This window comes from Podarcis raffonei, chromosome 16 (genome assembly GCF_027172205.1).
Source record: "Podarcis raffonei isolate rPodRaf1 chromosome 16, rPodRaf1.pri, whole genome shotgun sequence".
Classification (NCBI taxonomy): domain Eukaryota; kingdom Metazoa; phylum Chordata; class Lepidosauria; order Squamata; family Lacertidae; genus Podarcis; species Podarcis raffonei.
In genome coordinates, this window is record NC_070617.1 from 1,544,275 (window position 1) to 1,565,904 (window position 21,630).

At 42.3% G+C, this 21,630-nt stretch overlaps 2 protein-coding genes across 2 annotated transcripts; both read right to left on the reverse strand.

Annotated features, from left to right (window-relative positions):
• Nucleotides 1-531: 531 nt before the first annotated feature.
• On the reverse strand, nucleotides 532-8,967 carry LOC128404257 (vomeronasal type-2 receptor 26-like). Its single transcript, XM_053369751.1, has 6 exons — nucleotides 8,765-8,967; nucleotides 7,415-7,706; nucleotides 4,659-5,516; nucleotides 3,614-3,856; nucleotides 2,550-2,670; nucleotides 532-1,424 (listed from the first exon to the last, which is right to left on the reverse strand). Exons 1-6 carry the CDS (start codon nucleotides 8,965-8,967, stop codon nucleotides 532-534), a joined length of 2,610 nt encoding a protein of 869 aa, XP_053225726.1.
• Nucleotides 8,968-13,749: 4,782 nt separating this feature from the next.
• LOC128404258 (uncharacterized) lies at nucleotides 13,750-20,958 on the reverse strand. The gene is made up of 6 exons (XM_053369752.1): nucleotides 20,832-20,958; nucleotides 18,367-18,474; nucleotides 18,168-18,254; nucleotides 16,552-16,854; nucleotides 15,324-15,472; nucleotides 13,750-14,159 (listed from the first exon to the last, which is right to left on the reverse strand). Exons 1-6 carry the CDS (start codon nucleotides 20,956-20,958, stop codon nucleotides 13,965-13,967), a joined length of 969 nt encoding a protein of 322 aa, XP_053225727.1. The 3' UTR covers nucleotides 13,750-13,964.
• Between the last annotated feature and the right edge of the window lie 672 nt (nucleotides 20,959-21,630).

Genomic DNA, 21,630 nt, shown 5'->3' on the forward strand with positions numbered 1-21,630 from the left:
TATACATTTATTCCTGATTGCAGAGTTCAACAAATGCAAACATATGGGGGAGAAAATAATTACTGTATTAAAATGACAGAAGATCTTACAGCACTGCAGTTTGCTCAATTTTATTCTCTTGCTACAGAGGTCTCCTTGTTAAATACTCATCTATTTAGCACAACACATTTTCAATGTCACCATAACTCAAGCAACAGCAATGCAGACATCCTTTTCAGTAAAAATGTGATGCGATGACTCCCAAATAAATTCACTCAAACATGTTTTTTTCAGCTATGTGAAGTCCCTGTGTTTCCTTCTGACCAAGGGACGAGTGCCACAGAATATTAGATGCACCCATTTAGATTTAGGTAGGTAGCCGTGTTGGTCTGACGCAGTCGAAATAAATAAATAAAATAAGAGAATTGTCCAGTTGCACCTTAGAGACCAACTATGTTTGTTCTGAGTATAAGCTTATACCCAGAACAAACTTAGTTAGTCTCTCAGGTGGTACTTGACAATTTTCTTATTTTATTTATTCATTCAGACGCCTCAATGCTTTCTCCTTCTCAGCTGCTGCTTGCTGTTCAGTTCAGGCCTAAGCACAATAATGTAGCATTTTGGGAAGAATATACACCCCAGTAAGCCAGCACTGGAAGCTAAGATGGAGAAGATCTCCACAGCCACCATGTATTTCCCTTTTGTGCTCAGATAGGTGGGAACGAAGGACATCCAAACACTACAAAAGACCAGCATGCTGAAGGTGATGAATTTGGCTTCATTAAAACTGTCAGGCAACTTCCTAGCTAAGAAAGCTACAGTGAAGCTGACAATAGCTAGTACACCCATGTAGCCTAAGACACAGTAGAACATGGTGACTGAGCCATCATTACATTCCAGAAGGATTTCTTTAGTCATTGAGTGCATGTCTAAGTCTGGGAATGGGGGAGAAGTTGTCAGCCACACACCGCAAAGAGTGGCTTGAATAAAAGAGCAGGAACAAACAATGGAGAGAGTCTGTCTTCTCCCCACCCATTTCCTCGTGGGTTTGGTGACCATGAAAGCAAGAACCACGATGGTTGTCTTGGCCAGCACGCAAGAAACTGCCACTGAAAAGATGATGCCAAAAGCAGTTTGTCGAAGGAGACAGGTCACCTTGTCAGGTTGGCCGATGAAGAGCAGTGAGCAAAGGAAGGAGAGGGAGATGGAAATGAGGAGGGAGAATGTGAGGCTCCGGTTGTTGGCTTTGACTATGGGAGTGTCCCGGTGCTTAATGAAGATGCAAAGCACCAAAGCTGTGATGAAGGAAAATGAAAGAGCCAAAGTGGCCAGACTGATCCCCAAAACTTCTGTATAAGACAAGAAACTGATGAATTTTGGAATGCAGGAATCCTGTTCTACGTTTGCATAATGATCTTGTGGACATGGAAAGCAGTCGTCCATATCTGAAAAAGAAAAGTTTGGTTTCTGTACATGGCAGTGTTATGTGCATTGCACTAAAATTATCAAGCCCAGCATTACAACAATGTGAATGAGACTTTACAGGTTCAAATCTGGCAAAGAATTAAGTGGTCTCCTCATGCAATTTGTAAGATGCCAAAATATGGGATGTTCCATGGGCCACCTGGGTCTTTTTGCCCACCTCCATTTTAGAAGCTGAGTCCTATGACCCAGGGTGGCTTCTCTTCAAAGATATTATCAGTTAGAAGTATGCAGAATATTTCTATTTTCCTTTCTGTTTTAACTTATATTCTTTCAGTCGTCATTCTCTTCATTCCATTTCTGTTATAATCTCTCTCTTTCTTAGGGGAAAAGAACACACCTCCTGAAAGTACAGGATACCCTTCCACTCCCCCTCTTATCCTGTTTTCATTCCACTCCTCCCAACATGTCAGTTTGCATTCCAACAGCACTTAGCATATTCTGTCCTTATCGGTCTTTTCTGGGAGTTTGCCTGTGCAGGTATTTTTAAAGGGATTTTGAAGTTCTGAAAAACGTAGCATTCACAAAGCAGACCTTTCTAGCTTCCTTTTGTGTGTGGATCATGTCCCCACCCCCTCCCCACATAATGATTGACACATGTGGTACTGTGATTCCTATCTTTATCTACATAATGACAAGTGATTCCTAATAATATTTATGTAAGATGCTGCTCCCATATCATTAACCAGGCAGAGGGCCTTCTTGATAGTGGCGCCTGCCCTGTGGAATGCCCTCCCCTCAGATGTCAAGGAAATAAACGATTATCTGACTTTTAGAAGACACCTGAAGGCAACTCTGTTAGGGAAGTTTTTAATGTTTGATGTTTTATCATGCTTTTAATATTCTGCTGGGAGCTGCATAGAGTGACTGGAACCCAGCCAGATGGGTGGGGTAGAAACCAACAATTAATTATTATTATTATTATTATTATTATTATTATTATTATTATTATTATTGACCACAAGTGGTTAGACTGGATGGCCCTTCTAACTCTTTGATTCTAACCATCCTTAAATTCTACATAACCTTTCCAATTGATGGTTAGTGACCCCATTAGTGTCCATAGACTCTGTACATGACTTCCTTACCTGTTTGGTTGGAAATCTTCCCTTCTGGACATGGAAGGCAATCATAGCAGCAAAATGGCATCCCTTCCTTCTTTGCCTTACGATAACCCAAGGGGCAATTGTCATTACAAAGAGAAAGAGGCTGTGCCTGTCCACAGATGAAAGAGGAGGATGTTTACTAGATGGTGAAATTCTGCAGTGTTACCCCCTAACCCATGAAAGGCGAACCATCTTTGGGGTTGGAGATTTGGCCAGTCTTCTCTAAGCACATATTTTAATGTGAGGGTCATGAGGAACCAGCAATAACTGGAAGAACTCTTGTAGGGCTCAGAGTGTGGGTTGGATTATTCCTATGGGGTATGATGGGGGTCGTGTATCTATTGCCTCATGCCAGGTGGTTAACACTCACTTTGGAGCTGAGGTTGAGGCAGTTTAATAAAATCAGATCTTCAATGCAAACACCTTTGACTCTTTAATAAATGTGTAAGCATTATTGAACTCCAACATTTATATCTCATCTCGTTATACTGGTATCCATGTGGAAATGCGTTGAGTTTATGTTAGGTTTCCAAAATAGCAATACAGCTGGAATTTAGAATGCAGAGGCTTCATAGAACCTTTTCTACTACTGGTAACACTTGTCCATATGATAAAAAATGGGAACTCTATGCACCATCTCATATTTTGGAACACATTGAAATGCAGGTTACTATAATTTCCTGTCCCACCGATGAAATTGGTTGTTTTTGCTTGGTTATAGTTTGCTTATTCTTTTAAGCCTATTTTTATTCTTTTTTTGTTTTTGTTTTTATACTTCTACATTTAAAAGTATGTTCAATTTAATCCTTGATTACAACCTTTTAGGACAAATGTCTACAAATTCTTTAAATGTTAAAGTTTTCCAAGGAGAATATTTTATTTGATGAAAAGAAGGTTTTGGATGGGTGAAATCACCCAACTGACACAGCAAAGAAACCTCTGCACCCATGTCCACATGTGTACACTAAAGCTATAGATGAGCAGCGCTATGCCAGTATCTGAACAGTGAAAAATTGAAGATGGGACTAATGGATAGCCCCCAATACATGAATGGACCTTACCTGGTTAAACCTGTTGGGCCACACAATGGCTTCCTCAGAAATAGTGAGCACTTCTTCTTGAGGAGCCATGGGGTCTATGCTTCCAACTTTGACTCTGCAGAAAGACTGGTTTGGGAACGTGAGCCAATTCATAATATCAAATCCAGCCTCCATCTCACCATTTTCATTGAAAGATACTTTTCCTCCAGCGCTATTGTTAAATGAGATGCTTCTTACAAAGTGGTTGAGCTAAATTGGCAAGGAAAGAAATAGCAATTCATGAGGAAATCATGGAGATTTCAACGAATCTATCTAACGAAAAGTTTGCCCTAAGAATGACTAAAGCTGGATCCATCCAAATTCAAATTTACATTAAGATTTAGAAACAAAAAATATGTCAAGTAAGGCATGCATAGAATGATTCCTGCCTTCCGCCCATCAGCAGAAGGAAGAGTCAGGAACAGATTGATCCATGGTCTCTAAACCAACCCTTATGAGGAAAGGGTGAAGGAGCTAGACATGTCTAGCCTGGAAAAGAGACTGGGAGCAGATATGATAGCCATCTTCAAATATTTGAAGGACTCTCACATGGAAGATGCAGCAAGCTTGCTTTCTCCTGCCTGATTGAGGGAGTTGCCCCAGATTGAGAGAGTTGGGGATGTTTAGCCTGGAAAAGAGGAGACTGATGGCCATCTTCAAGTATCTTAACGGCTGTCTAACGGAAAATGGAGCAAGGTTGTTTTCTCCTTTTCTGGAGGGTAGGACCTGAACAAATGACTTCAAGTTACATTAAAGGAGATTCCGACTAAACATCAGGAAGAACTTTCTGACAGCAAGGGCTGTTCAGTTGTGGAATGGTCTCCCTTGGGAAGTTGTGGACTCTTCTTCCTTGGAGATTTTTAAGCAGAGGTTGGATGGCCATCTGTCATAGATGCTTTAGCTGAGATTCCTGGGTGTTAGCCTAGATGACTCTTCAGGTCTCTACAAACTCTATAATTCTATGATTCTATGCTCTTACGTTCCTACATTCTTAGTGTGCTCAGAACATTACCTTCCACAGCTGTTGACTCAAAATCTTCATTCTTCCTTCATCCACCATTGCTCTGTGCTTGAACCTTGATGAATGCATGGCATGCAATGCATGTGCCACAGCAAAGACAGCAGTGTAAACACTGTAGCTGTGGCCTGTCATGCTCATTTCAAAAACAGAGGCAGGCAGAGTCTCCAGTTTCTCCCTTCCAGTGCAGATTTTTCCATTGTCTATGTCTGTCATGGGATTGAGGAAAGAACATTCAAATGCGTCTCCCCAAAACTCTCTGATAAAGGCATATTTGTTTCCTGAAGAAGGTTTTATCATCTGAAGAAATTTCTGGAATCCTATTACCTCCTTAGAGTGAACGGCAACGGAGATAGCACCATGAAGGAAATCTATGTCCCAATTTCTTTGAAAGGAAACTGATGTGAAACCCATCTGGGATGTCATAATCCAGATTTTACCTTTGTCATTTGTTGATCTCCCCCAGCCAGTGTAGACGGGCAGCATTCTCAGACTTAACATGGTATCAATTTCACCATGAACGATCATTGCATTAACAGTGCTATTCCGGATAACATTGCATGTTTTAATCAACTCATCAATTTTCTTATCAAAGTCACTAGAGTGAGTAAATTGAGGCATTGATATCATGAAATCAAAGCAGATGTCTCTCTGAGCAAACATGGGAACCACTGTATGTATGAATTTTTCTCCGTTGTCATCATGCGCAGATAACACCCCAATCCACGTCCACCTGAAATGAAGCAGTAACTGAAGAATGCCTTTATACTGATGATCCACATCTGGAAACATCTGGTGGTAGAGGACAGTCTGAATTTTCTTATTTATCACTGGAGCAGTGCCATAGATGAACTAACGAAAATGGGGGGGGGGGAATCAAGGTAGGAAAAATTATATAGTGAAGATCTGAGCAGCCCTGTTCAACAATTACACCAGAGTAAACATATATGGCAGCTTCTCCAGAACAGAGGACAGAATAGATGCCCTCATGGAACAGCACAGTGGAGTAGTCAATCAGTTTCACAGGCACATCTCTTTTTTATGCTTTATTATCCATAATTACATCCATACTTCAAAGACATATCTTCATTATTATCTGTAAATAAAACTTATCAGAACAAAATTTCAACAACAAAAAAGTCTTCCTATTATTAATTTAGTACATAAATTTGACTTCCCATCCTTTTCAAAATCTTTTCACTCTAATAAACCTATTGCCCAAACTTATCAACATATTAGTAATGAAATAATAATGTACATCGGTATATGTATATCTGTTTTAACCCTTTTAACCTTAGTTATTTACAGAGATTACTCAAAAGCTGCAACCAAATTTAGATTGCAACAATTATTTTTTAAATATCTCTTTAAAGGTTCCCAGTTATCAATGAGGGAGAAACTTCAAAAGATGTTATACTGTTGGTATTTAACCCCTTCCAAATTCACAGGCATATCTCACATGATGTCAGTGTAATTCAGGGGTAGGTGGGATGTTGCTCAGTAGGTCTTTTGGACTCCAGTTCCCATAAGTCCCAGTCAACATGGCCAATGGTCAGAGACTGTGACAATTGTAGTCCACAATTTTTGGAGGGTAAACATTTTGGCTGTGCCTGATCTAAGGAATGTGTTCATTTTAAGGAAACACAGCCTTCTGAAATTAAAAATAACCGATCTTAGTTAACTTAAATGTTTCTTTCTTTCTTTCTTTCTTTCTTTCTTTCTTTCTTTCTAAAAAAATATATTTAAAAGTTACAATACAATGCATTTCCAAGAAATATAGAAGCTCCACAGATACCACTGTGATGATGGTGGTATTAAAATATCCTGTTCTTCTTCAACAAAACAGAAAAAGGGAGACCAGATTGTGTTAAAGATATCTTTTTTGGAGATGCCTTTGATTAGTTGCTGATGGTATGTTAAGTGTTTCTGACTACCTAAATTGTATAGAAATTTATTCATGTATGTGACTACAGCAGCAAGAATCTAACTTGCTCAAAAATGGAAAGAAGAAGAAGTCCCAGCAAAGGAAAAATGGATACAAAAACTTAGGGAATATGCAGAAATGGTGAAACTTACTGGAAGAATAGGAAATTAATTACTGGAAGAATAGGAAGTTAATTTGGATATGCAGAAGATATTAAAAATAAATTTAAGGAACTGCAGAAAGAGGGGGAAGGAAGTTTCGAAATATTAAAATGACTGTAAAATCAGTGAAATGTATGTATCTGAAAAGTGTAGATTTTTAAAAAAAATATGTTATATGTTTCTGATATATAGGATGATATCCAGCATTAGTCATACACAAAGGTGATCCTTTGTCCAACTTTATTGGGTATCACCCATAACCTACATGTTTTTCATAAGTGGAAGACATCACATTGGCTAATCCTATAGCAGGCCTTATAGTGAGGTGGACAGAAAGTACATTGGGATCTAATGGTAGATCTTGCAGATAAGACTAGATACTGGTACGCTAGTGCAACCATAGACATGGCCACAAGTGCATCAACAAGTCTCCGCAAACCACTATAACACACATACCAACAACCCCCCAAATGCCCCCTACCACTGTATTGTCTCAATAGAGGCTCACATCTTCATAGATTTAGAGGGACAACCTGTCAAATCTTCCACTGTTAAATATGGTATTTTGGAAGCAATTCCTATCTTCAATGTACAAATCAATATCTGAAACCAAGGCATGTGGCTAATGTTCTCTTAAACTCTCTAGCTCTGCACACATGTATTACCTGTGGAATCTTGTAGATGCACAGGATGTCTGCCATGTGGAGACAAACTTCAGAGGTGGGCCCCCCAATGACAGCTACTGGGTTGTTGATATTATCACATTTGTAGTTAGGGATGAATCTGCCCTGGGTGGAGAAGACCTCCAGTGCGGCCTGGTAGGTCCATCTTGGATTGAAATAGCTGTTATAGATATGGACGCCCAGGGTGAGATTAGGCAAAATCTTAGGATTTTCGTTAAGCTCCTTTACAGCAAATATTGAGGCTAGAATATGCTGGTAGATCTGAATCATTGACCTGTAATCAGAAATATAAAGAAATGCTGTCATGCAGAGGGGGATATCTGTCATATTTGCTTACAAGAACACTACCAGTTTCTGCTTTGAAAGTTAGCAGTTAAAGAAGGATCTCTAAAAGAAATTCTCTTCATTCCAGTTTCTCTGTAGGATTGTAACATTTCTCCCCAAATTCTGGAGAGTCGAATTACTTTGTGTTCTTTCTAAAATGGGACCGATATATCTAGAATTTAACATTGTCCCCTTTTTGAACAAAAATATTATTTTGGGATTTTGTACACATTTGCAAACATTTCAGACATAGGGAAATTGGTGGGGTGGGGGTAGGAGGTGAGTAGAATGTGAGTAGAATGGATGCCAATAGTATGTGTGATGTATATAGCTTGTGTGAGCGCGCACACACAGGGAAAATGTAGAAGTTATAGTTAAATGGCAAAGAAATGGAAATATACAGTCTTTGACAAGGCAGTTAGAGCTCAGATGCAGGCACAGTTGATAACACAAAAATCAGAGCACTGTTACTCCTCTAGAAGCATTGCTATCCCATAAATAAGTTCTGTGGATAGGCTTTTTTACCAAATAGGTAGAAATTAAGGTGGCTCACAAGGGTGGTCACCACTTCATTTATTTTATGGCATTTTGTGCAATTGGCTATCAGTGACCATGTCCAGCTGCAAAAATTCACAATCTGGGGTAACCTAATATTCTTCCCCCAAAGCCAATGAGCACTGAAATGAAATATTTTATAACAGTCCCCCACCCCACCCCGCCAAGGGCCACTCGCTGATCTAACACCTAGATGAGTAGGGCTGGAGCAGGACTAACATTTGCTAGCTCTTTTTAATTCGAAAATTCTTCCAGAAGGAGGCTTGTGATACTGGATCCTTGTTTGGAATTACTAAAATAAAAATGGGAACACGATGGAGATGATGTGGTATTTAGTTAGGGAAGGTGTGCCATTCATTAAATAAAGGAAAGATGGATTGGCTGTGAACTCCACCTGTTCACTGGACTTAATAAAGACAGACTTGTCATGGAAAAGCATTGAAGGAAACTTACAGGGCGCCATCAAAGAGGTCATTAGAGGGACGTTCTCTGAAACTTATAGAGTTGGAGAATCTGTATATATGAGACATAATACCAGCAATAATGAGGTCTCCTGATTGGTAATGCTTGTGGAGAATAGAAAGAGGGTCACTGACGTCACATTTGATGCTGGGAACCTTAGACACCACTTGAGGCAAAAACACTAGCACCAACATTACAAATGCCACTATCTTGCATAAAACAACCCCTTCTGCATTCCAATACACTTGCCAATACATTATCCTTCTCTGATTCCGATGTTGAATAGCACATCCTTATATAAGTGGCGGCCCGGTTTATCTATGTTTCAAACTGTGTCTCAGTGATCAGACTGACTGAGTGGCGATATCTCTAGCTCCAACTTGGAGTGATGCAGGGGATATTATAAATATCCTTTAGTCCTGTTGCTTTGCTGAAGAAGACAGAGGATAATAATCACCAGTCATAAAATTACAGGGTAGTTAATAATCTATTGCTGTTTCTATGAGACGTTGCTGAAGAAAACATGCTTATCACACCTCAGCAAAATTTGCTCCCAGTCCTCCTCCTTACAGTGCAATGACTGACATCAAGAAAAGATTCTCAAGATAATGAGACATCTGTATTTGTAGGTGCAGGTCGCAAATTGAACCAATTTGTCTGTTCTAGTTCAGTCTTGTCGGTGCTGAAATCACAGGCTCATTACTTCAAGATAGAAGATCGTCCAAACTCTGCAAAGTTTGAAGTGTGAAGTTTAATACCAAAATAAAATAAAAAAGTGTTCATGCCAGTAATATATTTGGTGGGGATTTCCACAATCTAGACAGCACCACAGAGAAGGCCCTATCCTATTTCACCTCAGAACGAGCTTCTCCAGACATTGGGGAAAACAAAAAAGGCTTCTTCCAGTCTTAACTGATTGGCAGGGCCATAAAGGGAGTGAAACTTGAAATATAAATATCAAAACCATTATGGGTTTTCATGCTACAATCAGTACTTAGAATGATGGATACACATACCCCTAAACATTTTTTGAATCTAAGTTTGGCCTCATTGTTTGGCAGTATTTCAATATGCACAGAAAAATGAGAGTACCCCTAAACATTTTTTTAAAAGAAAAAAAAGCACTGGATGTTGCTAATACATATGCAATCAGTGCGTTGTCAGGAGCTCGTCCTACACTCAAGTAGGACCCTGGCAGAGACACATGCCCAACTGGCATGTTCTCTCCCTCCTGGTTGATCGTTCGGGATCTTCAAAAGTTTTCTTCAGCCCGAACATCACAGCGACTGATGCCAACAAACACCGGCACACTTAGGGATCCGCAGAGTCTGCACAGTTTGCGTGACAGACCTCAGCAACTCAGCATTTTGACTAATCTACTTTATTTACATATAAACACACATGGAGCACTGCAACATGGCTCCCTTTCTCTCTAGCATCAGACAGCAAAGAGAAAGAACGAAGGTCAATAGTCCCACTTCACAGAACACAGTAGCACAAACATCCTGACTCTGTCACTTCCCTCTTTGTGGAGTCAAAACATACACCGTCATGTGATAGACAACAATCCCATGACTGCAATCACGGAGCAAGAATTCTAACACCTCACCAAACATAACATGCTAGCAGACACATTTGACAGTAGCTGCAACTTCCAGTTTGTCTTCAAAGGCAGCCTCAAAAAGAGGGTGCTATGGAAATCTAATTGGGAGGTTACCAGAGCATGGATAGTTGTGGAAAGGCTATAATCTAGATTACTGTGACAAGGTATCAGTATGATGAAATAAGTATGTGAGGCACTGAAGAGGAAACATGTAGCTACAAAGATGGGGATAATCAAGTCCACAATAAAAGATGGAAACAAAGTATAAATTTAGAGGTCAGGAGAGATGAGAGTGATACTGTGGAAGGAGAATAAAATAAAATAATTAAAGAAAATTGAAATTTGTGTGAGAAGGGTTGAACAAGTGAAGGTTGGAATGTGAAACTTGTGTTTGCAAGAGAACCATGAAAGGGGGACAGAACGATACATGCAGAGGAGCTGTTGCTTTAACTGTTGAGAAAGAAAGAGGAAGGCAAAGATAAGAAAGTTGACATGCCTCATGATTAAAGCAGTATAAGCTAGTAGAATGAAGTATTGACATACACAGACATAACTGATCCTTTGCTCTCATTTGCTTGTGCAGTTTTTATATTTGCTGCTCCACCCTTCAACTACTTGTGGGTTGAGGTTGTGTTGCACCGGCTTGCTGACATTTCCAGCCCAATCCAAATAACTTTATTGTACTAGCCATTGGCCAAATCTGAATCAAAAATAAATACCAGCAAAAGGGGTGTCACGCCACAATAGTCTCTATTTAGATCTCTGTGTCTCCCTTACAGTTCAATGCTATATTGTCCAGGGTCTTCTTTCTGATCTTTTTGGTCGCCAGAGCAAAAAGGGCAACTTTGTGAGTCACTGAAGCGTTTGCATTGCTAAGAAGCCATAGGACCTTCTCTGCCAAGGAGAGACATCCTTCTTGTATGGATGGTAGGGTGGGAAATTGCCTCCTAGGTCCAATGTATAGTGAGCCATATAGAAAATAGTACAAGGTGTATTCCACCTGCGGTTGCCCACATATACAGAGTCTGTCTTTGTATAGTAGTACCCTGTTATATTGTCCATCTCCCCCCCCTCAAATTTTTTTATTCATTTTATAACACAAATAAAGAACACAAACAGAAAAACAAGCAATACAAACAAATTCTTGTCATATCCTTATTTTTCTAAACATGGTTAAGTGGGCTTCCCCAAGTCCCCCCTATCTGATTTTCATTTTACTTCATCTTTAGCAGTTTACATATATCATAGTTTCTAACCATCTTTTTTTATCACACTTAAAATAACTTCACATTTTATCACTTACGAATAACACTATTTTAAAATACACTATCTTCTACTTCTAACCCTACAGCCTATTTCCACATCCAAAGCTATTCTAAGATTTAATTTTTTCCCCTTCAAATATTCCTTAAACTTCTTCCAGTCTTCTTTCACCATCTCTTCTCTCTGGTCTCGGAGTCTCCCGGTCAGTTCGGCAAGTTCCATATAGTCCATTATCTTCATCTGCCATTCTTCGATAGTTGGTAAATCTTGTTTCTTATATTGTCCATCTAGGACAATGGAGGGCATAGCTTGAAAACAGAACTTAGTAAAAGCAAATCTTAGTGAGTCTGGAGGCTTGCTGACATTTGGTGTCTGAATGAATGAATCTTTATTTGTGTCAGCCATCGGCCACAGCAATAAAAGACAATATGATATACAAAGAATAGAAATAAAAAGTCAATTATATAAAATACAGTTTAGGGTTTTGAATCAACAGTCAAATAGTGGATCTTATTCTGATTGCCCCAGCTAAAAACCTTGCAGCCTTTGGTGTCACCTGCTCATCTTGATCTGCCAAGAGAAAGGACACTGTGGCAGTGGTTGGGTGACCCAGAATAGACAATAAAAGAAGGATGATAACCTCATTCCTCAAGTCTTTATTAAAAGTGCAAGCCAGAAGGGCATGCACCACCGATTTGGTACTGCCATCTCCACAGGGACATAAGCATTTTTCGTGTGGAATCTGTTGGAATCGTCCCTCAAGTACAGCTGAGGGCAATACATTCAATCTTGTGAGGGTAAAAACACGCCTATATTTTAGAATTGCTAGGTTATGCAGATATGGTGCCATAGAGTCGAAATGGGAAGGTGGAAAAAAGTCATACCATAGGCAAAATTTCCTTATTGTGGCCAAGTTGCTCTGACGCTCGATATCATTTAGGCGCTGACAAATGAGACTGTTTGCTTTACTAAAACCCAAAGTGAGTAGCTGTTGTGGTGATAAACCACAAGAGTGATGTTTTTGGTAGACAATTTTAGTCCAGGCCCTCTTGTGACCATCTTGCAGCACTAGGGATATTAGACCGGGGCGATTTGAGTTTAGGCAAAGCCAATAGTTAAGTGTCCTACACCAGATCCATAATTCTACCAAGGGAAGATTAGCTTCTAGGTGCAATGATGCATATGGGACACAGAGTGGTGTCTGGATTCTACAGGTATTGGGCTTGAACCACACTATTTCCCCGACAATACTTTCATCATCTGATTACACCACAAAAGCATGAAAATTAAGCCTAGTCTTTACACAGGTCGCTGAAGAAATAACACAAGGGGCTTGCTGGATGCTTTGTGCATTTTAGCAGAGTTAGGCTTGGTTCATATCTCGTTGCCTTCATGAAGCAAGAGTGTGGGAAAAAAGATAAGAGAAAAGTTGTGATCTTTGGGAATAATGGGACACGGCAATCTAAAATGTGACATCCAGGAATTATAGTTGGATGCTTCTCAGCTTTGAAATTCCCAGCCAAAAGGCATTTACCTAAACGTTTTATTTGGTTCTTAGTACTTTCAGAGGGTTAGAATTTACAAAAAAGCAGGAAAAGTTGTTGAACGGTGTATGTTTAGATTTTGATTGCTACTTTGCAATTCCACCTGCAAGTGGCAAAACATGGGGGGGGGGCAGTGGTTGGTGTAACAACTCACCTTACAGCAGAAAATATTGGTTAAATGGCCCTGCCCAAAACCATTCAAATATCCATGGTGATGTTTTGCTTCACTAGCAGCAGGATGGGTGATTAGCAGTGATTCAGAGGAAAGCCACTCTCTTCATTCTTCAGCCTGGTCTGGGACCTTTTTATACCAATGTTTCTGTAGGCAATGGGGGCTTTCAAAGAGTTTCTTTTCTGAAGGTCCACTGAAAGACTATCAGCTCTGGTACTAGGGCACACCTTCCAACATTTTCTCTGATGAAAACAGGGACATCTTTCTCATTCATTCATTCATTTCTACCCCACCCATCTGACTGGGTAGGTTCCAATATATATATATATATATATATATATATATATATATATATATATACACACATAATAAAACATTAAACTTTAACAAACATCTCTATGCAGGGCTGCCTTCAGATGTCTTCTAGAGGCTGCACAGTTACTTATCTCCTTGCCTCAGGAGTCACATAACTCCATACCCTCCAACATTTCTCTGATGAAAATAGGGACATCCTATGGAAAAGCAGCACATTCTGATCAAATCAGAAACTGGGATGGCTTCTGTAAATCCAGGACTGTTGCTGGAAAATAGGGACGCTTGGAGGTTCCGCTAGGGACCCATTCGAACCCCAAAGCAGCAGCATAACTCAGGGCCCCCTTCATCCCCGAACGACCAGTGCATCCCATAGTCCCAACGATCCTCGCGATTCCTGCCGAAACCGTTGTCTAGGGGACAACACACAAGGCCTCGTTCTCTGGGTTCACAGGATGGCCTCACTGAACAGCCCTCTCTGTTCCAGTCAACCTGCAGGTTCAGAGAGAAAGAGAAACAGCTAAAGAACACAATGCAGTAGACTCTGGGGTGCAGCTCCTAAAAGAGTTTATGAGCACTGGAGGCCACCTAAACCCTGGTTTAATCCGTGGCCAGGCCCAGTTTGATCTGAGAAGGGCAGATGGCTTAACTATACTGCTTAGTTCAAGTATTTGGGGAGTTTGCTTCTACTGACTGCTGGATCACTCATCTGCATAGGTGACGTTGTTCCGCATCTGAAAGTTGGCTTATAAACTGCTGAAAGTTCAGAATGCGAAATTGCTTCTATTGGCATCATTTACTGTGCTTACTCATGGCTGTTTTTGCCAGCTGGCCTGGACCCCTTTCCCACTGCACATGTCACTGGTTCCAACTGCCTTAGGAGGCAGAGAAGCAGGGTCATCTGTTCTGGGAGTTGTGGCAACATCTGGGCCCCCTATCCTTCAAACAACATTATTGGACACGGGTGGCGCTGTGGTCTAAACCTCTGAGCCTCTTGGGCTTGCCATTCGGAAGGTGGGCAGTTCGAATCCCTGTGACGGGGTGAGTTCCCATTGCTCTGTCCCAGCTCCTGCCAACCTAGCGGTTCGAAAGCACACCGGTGCAAGTAGATAAATAGGTACTGCTGTAGCAGAAAGGTTAACGGTGTTTCTGTGTGCTCTGGTTTCTGTCATGGTGTTCTGTTGCACCAGAAGCAGATTAGTCATGCTAGCCACAAGCCCCGGAAAGCTGTCTGTGGGCAAACACCAGCTCCCTTGGCCTGAAAGCAAGATGAGTGCCACAACCCCATAGTTGCCTTTGACTGGACTTAACCGTCTAGGGGTCCTTTACCTTTTTTACCTATTAGAGTGACAAAACCTGACAAATTCCATATATTTCTTAATTGCTAGTAGGCTGCACAGATCCATACGATTGTAGGGATAGATGAGGAGGAGTGCTGGCGATTGCCTGACCAAGTGGCCTCCAAGGAAAGTTCAGGAGAGGACAGTTTGGACCCAGGCTGGTGGTGGTGGGAGACAGGACACAGTCCAGAGGAGGAGGAGAGGTGAGGAAAAGTGGAAACTGGGAGCCAGGAGGATGAGGAACAGGGCAAACAAGCAGATGCCCCAGCCCTGAGCAAGGACAGGAATCAGACTTAATAGAGGTGGCACATCTCACCTGGGGATCAACATAGGTGGCACCATCTCTCTCTCTTTTCCTGGATTTTCTTTTCTTCACTATGATTATTGTGACCACCAATAAACAGGCAACAACGGGGAGAAGAAGAATTAACATGAACTCCCAACGTATAATTTGTCCAAGGCCACCTGCAATGTACAATAATAGTCTCTTGGAATATGCTGTAAAACTGCAGCATAAAAAAGATTTTGAAATAAGGGATAAAAAAGACACGGCAATAACACATTGTCAAAACCGAAAACTGTCCGGTAGCACCTTAGAAACCAACTAAGTTTGTTCTGGGTATAAGCTTTCATGTGCATAAGCTGGGTATAAGCTTTCGTGTATCTGAAGAAGTGTGCATGCACATGAAAGCTCATACCAATAACAAACTTAGTTGGTCTCCAAGGTGCTACTGGAATGATTTTTTAAATATTTTGTTTCAACAAACCCTTCCTTAATGTTAAAAGGGTGCAGATCTGACCCTGGAGGTTCCAGAAGAACAGAAGAAGAGGCCACAGGGGGCCCATCCAGTCCAACTGCATGCCCTCTCACTGGCCAACCAGATACTTTCAATGGAAGCCGGCAAGCGGGACCTTCTATTATTCACTGCCTGCCCAGAGCCACTTCCTTGAAGGCCACACCTCAAATCACTTCCTTTGTAGCTAGAAAAAAGAAGGGTGTGGGTGTTAGTTTGAACAGCTTGTTTTTTTTAGAGAGAGAGAGAGAGCAGTGGAGGACAGAAGGTGTGAGTATCTTCCTGCAATATTTATTATTACAAATTCATTTGTCTTTATTTATGTGAATGGGGGAGGGAGATGGGGAGGAGAAGGGGTGAGGGCCATAGCTCAATGGATGAAGTTCACAGGCTCAACCCCTGATTGGCATCTCCAGAAAAGCGCTGGGAGAGACTCTCAGCCTTAAACCTTGCAGAGCCATTGCCAATCAGTGTAGACAATAGTGAACTAGATGGTTGGACTTCGTGTAAGGCAGTTTCCTGTGTAGCTGAGAAATGGTGAGTCTTTTCTGTGCTTGTCACAACTTCCAGCAGAAGGAGTATGGAGGTTTCCCACTCCTGTTTCCATTTAGTTTCAAAAACCACAAATGCTCAGCATGCCCACACACTTCTCCTTGATTCCTTGATGCTTTTTAGAGATACCCCAAGTTTTCACCACCCCAAGCAACGCCTCTCAGAAATGTGGGGTGGGGGAAAGAATACACTTCTCACCTCTATCACTTGTGCAGATTTTGAGAATGTCAACTGAAGCTTCCTTTTGATCTGAAGAACTGCTGACCCTGCAGGTGAACGTGGAGTCATTGGAACCTTTTCGCCAGGAGACATGGAGATCCCTACCATTGTGGGAAAGCTGGTATTCACCTGAACCTCCCCCTAAGGTCCTTGGGGGATTCCCTTTTCCCCAGGAGATAACAAACTTTTCTTCTGTGGATGCAATGCACTGCAGGGTCACATTGCAGCCTTCTGGAGTCTTGGAGATGTTTTGGGGGAGTATCTGAGGTGCTGGCACTGGCTCTGTTCAATACAAACAAAAGTTACATGAAGTTTGTGCTTCAGTGGCTGCCACTAACTGTGTAAGGCAGTGAAAGGAGACCTCATGCCCTGGTTCTCTCTAGTTGGCCCTTGAGACTCTTTCAAGTCTGCACCCATGTACACCCTCTGCTCCATGCCCCCCCCACAAGTGCTTTTTGCCTTTCTGGGATGTTTCCTTCAACAAAGGTAGAAGGCACATTTGTTGCTCTGCCAAATTTTGCCTTTGGCCTGGAAGAAACGTGGGCCTCAGAATGTGTGATCAGATCCACCACTGTGCTGGGCCCAGGGGGCTAACCCAAGCAACGCGGTCCAGGTCTGGTCCCGAATCCAAGGGTTCTGCAAGGAGTCAGTTCAACAGGGCCAAGGCAGGACACGAGGCAGGAAACCAGGCAAGGTCAGGTACAGGATCACAGGCAGGTTCTGGCAAACAGCAATATTGCTCACACAACCTGGGGCGGGGTCCGACAGCCTTTTATCTTTGTCAGGGTAACGGCCGGTCCTGATCCCCCAGTGACTCACCTCCCTGTCTCACCCAAAGGTAAGCACTCCTCCTGCGAGTACTCAGGTCTCTTCTTCTCCCAGACCTTAGACTCTGCAGCTCAGGAGATGTCAGTGGGTTACTAGACCCAGGGGCTGCCACAGCCCCCCTGACCCAACCAGTAGTGGAGCAGCTGTAAGTGATGGTCCAGCTGAAGGCAACGAGGTCATCCCCGCATCTGAAGCCAGGGCAGACTCAGGCCCCTGACTCGGCCCAGCTGGTGTTTGTTGCAGGGTAACCTGTGCAGGATCAGGCCCCAGACTTGGTCCAGATGCCGCCTGAGGCAAAGGAACTGGTGCGGACTGAGACTCCTCTGGTTCCTAGTCCGAGCCCGAGTCCCAGGCCATCACAACCACAAACTGATGTCCAAACCAGTGCCTGAAATTTACAGTCACTCCCTGACATAAGAAGAGTCTGCTGGATCAGACCAGTGGCCCGTCTAATCCAACATACTGTTCTCACACTGTGGGAAACCGACAAGCACAACAGCACTCTCCCCTCCTGTGATTTCCAGCAACTGGTGTTCAGAAGCATTACTGCCACCACGTATGGAGTGGTCAAGGTTGGTGGCCATCACAGTCACTTCTGGGAATGAGTTCCACAGTTTAACAACTGTATGAGCTGCAAGGACCTATTGTTCATTCTTGCAGCTGAAATTTTCCCCACCCTTGACATGTCCTCAACAATCTCCTCCCAATATCCAGTAGATGATATCTGGCTTCTCCAATTTCCCCATCTCTGGACTCACAAAGCTTACCATTTCTGGGATGAATGACGTCCACTCTTCCTCCCTGGACTCTCTTCTCCCGATGGGTTGGATTCTCTGCTGCTTGACTTAAAGTGCCTTTAGGGAGACAAAGAGGGTGGGAAATATTGTTCAGGGCTCTGTTTCGGGTCCCCTATTATTTTTGCAAACTGAATTTCTCCCTCCCTCCTTGCCAGTGCTGAAGATTTACCAAAGGCAGAGAAGATCAACAGATGGAAGTCAAGAAGGATTAGCAAGCTTCTGTGAGTGACTTTCATGGCCGGTTCTCTCTGGGAATGAATCGAGCTTTCAGTGTTTCCTGGAGAGGGGAGGGGGAAGGAGAGGTTGGCTTACCCCAGTTGCAGTCCACACCTTTGCTATCTGCAAACTACAACACAGAACAGGTGCCAACAGAGAAACATCCACCAAGCCGTTGCAAATAAATGTAAGGCTAACGACTGGGAAGTCATAAAAATGAACCATGTGACACTCTTGCTCTCCCATAAAATCACTTTACAAGTATTTAAAAGTATGAGTCAAGGTTAAGTAACACCTAAATTGCAGTCAGGCTCGCTATCCTATGAACAAAATGAGTTCTTTAGATCTGCTTTCTCTCTCTAGTCCTTTTAGTGATGCTGTGTATCTTTCTGTCCTGTTTTAATCTCTGGCATTATCACTTATTCTTGTATCTGCCTTATTGCAGGGCAGATTTGAGGGTAAACCATACATGGAACGAGTCTGCCCCTGCGGCTTGATGGAGGTAGAAACTGTCTCTCATCTCTCGTTACGCTGCCGTTTCTACGGGGATAGACACTCGGTATTTATCACTCCTGTTATACAAAAATCTCCAAATGGGTCCGAACGTAAATGTCTAAAACTCCTGGTAGAGGACAAGGATCTAGAGATTATGCTAAGGGTGGCCAAATTCTGTGCAATTGCCATAAAACTTAGGGAACAAGCTGTACTTCCAAAATGATTAAGGTTTTAAATGATAATTTTAGGTTATATTTTAATGATCAAGATTTTATTTTTTTTTTAACTGCCGCTAAGATCAAACCTCTCCATTCTGAAGGAAATCAGCCCTGAGTGCTCACTGGAAGGACATATCCTAAAGCTGGGACTCCAATACTTTGGCCATCTCATGAGAAGAGAAGACTCCCTGGAAAAGACCCTGATTTTGGGAAAGATGGAGGACACAAGGAAAGGGGGACGACAGAGGACGAGATGGTTGGATAGTGTTCTCAAAGCTACTAGCATGAGTTTGACCAAAGGGTCTTTTCCAGGGATTCTTCTCTTCTCATGAGGTGGCCAAAGTCTTGGAGCCTCAGCTTCAGGATCTGTCCTTCCAGTGAGCACTCAGGGCTCATTTCCTTCAGAATGGATGGGTTTGATCTTCTTGCAGTCCATGGGGCTCTCAAGAGTCTCCTCCAGCACCATAATTCAAAAGCATCAATTCTTTGGCGATCAGCCTTCTTTATGGTCCAGCTCTCACTTCCATACATCACGACTGGGAAAACCAGAGTTTTAACTATACGGACCTTTGTTGGCAAGGTGATGTCTCTTAAAATTAACTATGAAAATGGGGAGAGTGGTTCCCTGCTGAAATAAAAGTTCCTCACCTGGGAGGGAGAGAGGGACGGAGCCTGTCTGCTCTAAGCCAGGACGGAGTTCCACAGATTCGGCCCACAGCACTGGATGCAAATGGCCGATGGCGGAGACAAGTTGTGTTTCTGAGCCATTGGGGGGGCACGAACAAGAGACACCCCCCCCAGACCTCAAAGATAAGGGTTCAGGAAGCTCTTACGGTATCCTGGACCCAATGACTTTGTGAATTAAGGCAACCCGGTAAGATGTGTGGGGTATAAATTGTAAAATTATCATTATGGAATGGGACATCACTACTTTCATCAGAGAAATGCTGGAGTCAGGAATTGGATCGTTTTCATCAAAAGAAAAGAAATACAACGAGAAATCCAATTTCAAGCAATACTTGCTTTCTGGCGCCATCTGCTGTTGCATGTTTAAAACGCATTCAAATCACATTATTGTGACGAATGTAGCTGAGTCCTCAATCCGCTCAGAGCTGCTTCCTTGACCACACCTCAAATCACATTCTTTGTAGCTAGAAGAAACGAAGGGTGCTAGTTTGAACAGCTTGTTTTTTTTAGAGAGAGAGAGAGAGAGAGCAGTGGCAGACAGAGTGTGAGTATCTTCCTGCAATATTTATTTTTTACATATCCATTTGTCTTTATGTATGTGAATGGGGGAGGGAGATGGGGAGGAGAAGGGGTGAGGGCCATAGCTCAATGGATGAAGTTCACAGGCTTAACCCCTGATGACATCTCCAGAAAAGGGCTGGGAGCAACTCTCAGCCTTAAACCTTGCAGATCCACTGCCAATCTGTGTAGACAATAGTGAACTAGATGGTTTGACTTCATGTAAGGCAGTTTCCTGTGTACCTGAGAAATGGTGGGTCTTTTCTGTGCTTGTCACAACTTCAAGCAGAAACATGGAGGTTTTCCATTCCTGTTTCCATTTAGTTTCAAAAACCACAAAGGCTCTGCGTGCCCACACACTTCTCCTTGATTCCCTGATTTTTAGAGATACCCCAAGTATTCACCACCCCAAGCAACGCCTCTCAGAAATGTGGGGTGGGGGGAAGAATACATTTCTCACTTCTATCACTTGTGCAGATTTCGAGCATGTCAACTGAGGCTTCCTTTTGATCTTCAGAATTGCTGACCATGCAGGTGAACGTGGAGTCATTGGAACCTTTTCGCCAGGAGACGCAGAGTCCTGACATTGTCAGAAAGTTCATTCTTAGCCAAAACTCCAGAACCTGGAGGTCTTACTTATTTTCCATATGATTTTGAATGTTTCTTCTCCATATGCACGGCACTGCAGGGTCACATTGCAGCTCTCTGGAGTCTTGGAGATGTTTTAAATCACTGAATGTAGCAGTCTTTAGGTTTTACAAGCCTTTCATGCTTCCTGGAAGAAAACGTGAATTGAAGCACAGCCACCCTTTGGATTTTGGGGTGAATTTTGCCGTAGAGTTCCTCAACCAACAATTGTGGACAATATGTGTCCATTAGTAAAACGTGTGCATTAAATTGCATGGATTAGTTAAAATAACACACAAAAGGGAGGGTATGAAATCAACAGTGTCTTTAGCTATACAAGCCTGTAGTATCTGGTATCTGGAGGTAGCATAGCTGTCAACGTTTCCCTTTTTTAAATGGAAATTCCCTTATTCTGAATAGGATTCCTCATAAGAAAAGGGAAAAGTTGGGAGGTAGAATGCCTCTGTCAGTGGAAGGTCCACATTTCCACTAAGAGCGTTCAACAACTCCTCCTCCATTTTGAATTTACCTAACACCCTTTCTAAGGGACCCCATTTAAGAGTCGTCTTGTGAGCTTCTGGAGGCAAGTTTAATCTTCATTGAGTGGTAAACTTCTTTCTCTTCCCTCCAGA

Coding starts and splice junctions, on each gene's coding strand:
- LOC128404257 (XM_053369751.1), bottom strand. CDS start 8,967: ATGTTGGTGCTAGTGTTTTTGCCTCAAGTGGTGTCTAAGGTTCCCAGC. Junction 7,707..8,764: donor GACCTCTTTGATGGCGCCCT/GTAAGTTTCCTT, acceptor TTCTGATTACAG/GTCAATGATTCAGATCTACC. Junction 3,857..4,658: donor TGAGTCAACAGCTGTGGAAG/GTAATGTTCTGA, acceptor TTGCCAATTTAG/CTCAACCACTTTGTAAGAAG.
- LOC128404258 (XM_053369752.1), bottom strand. CDS start 20,958: ATGTCAGGACTCTGCGTCTCCTGGCGAAAAGGTTCCAATGACTCCACG. Junction 18,255..18,366: donor GTTGATCTTCTCTGCCTTTG/GTAAATCTTCAG, acceptor GTCTCCCTAAAG/GCACTTTAAGTCAAGCAGCA. Junction 16,855..18,167: donor CGTCATTCATCCCAGAAATG/GTAAGCTTTGTG, acceptor TGTATTGAACAG/AGCCAGTGCCAGCACCTCAG.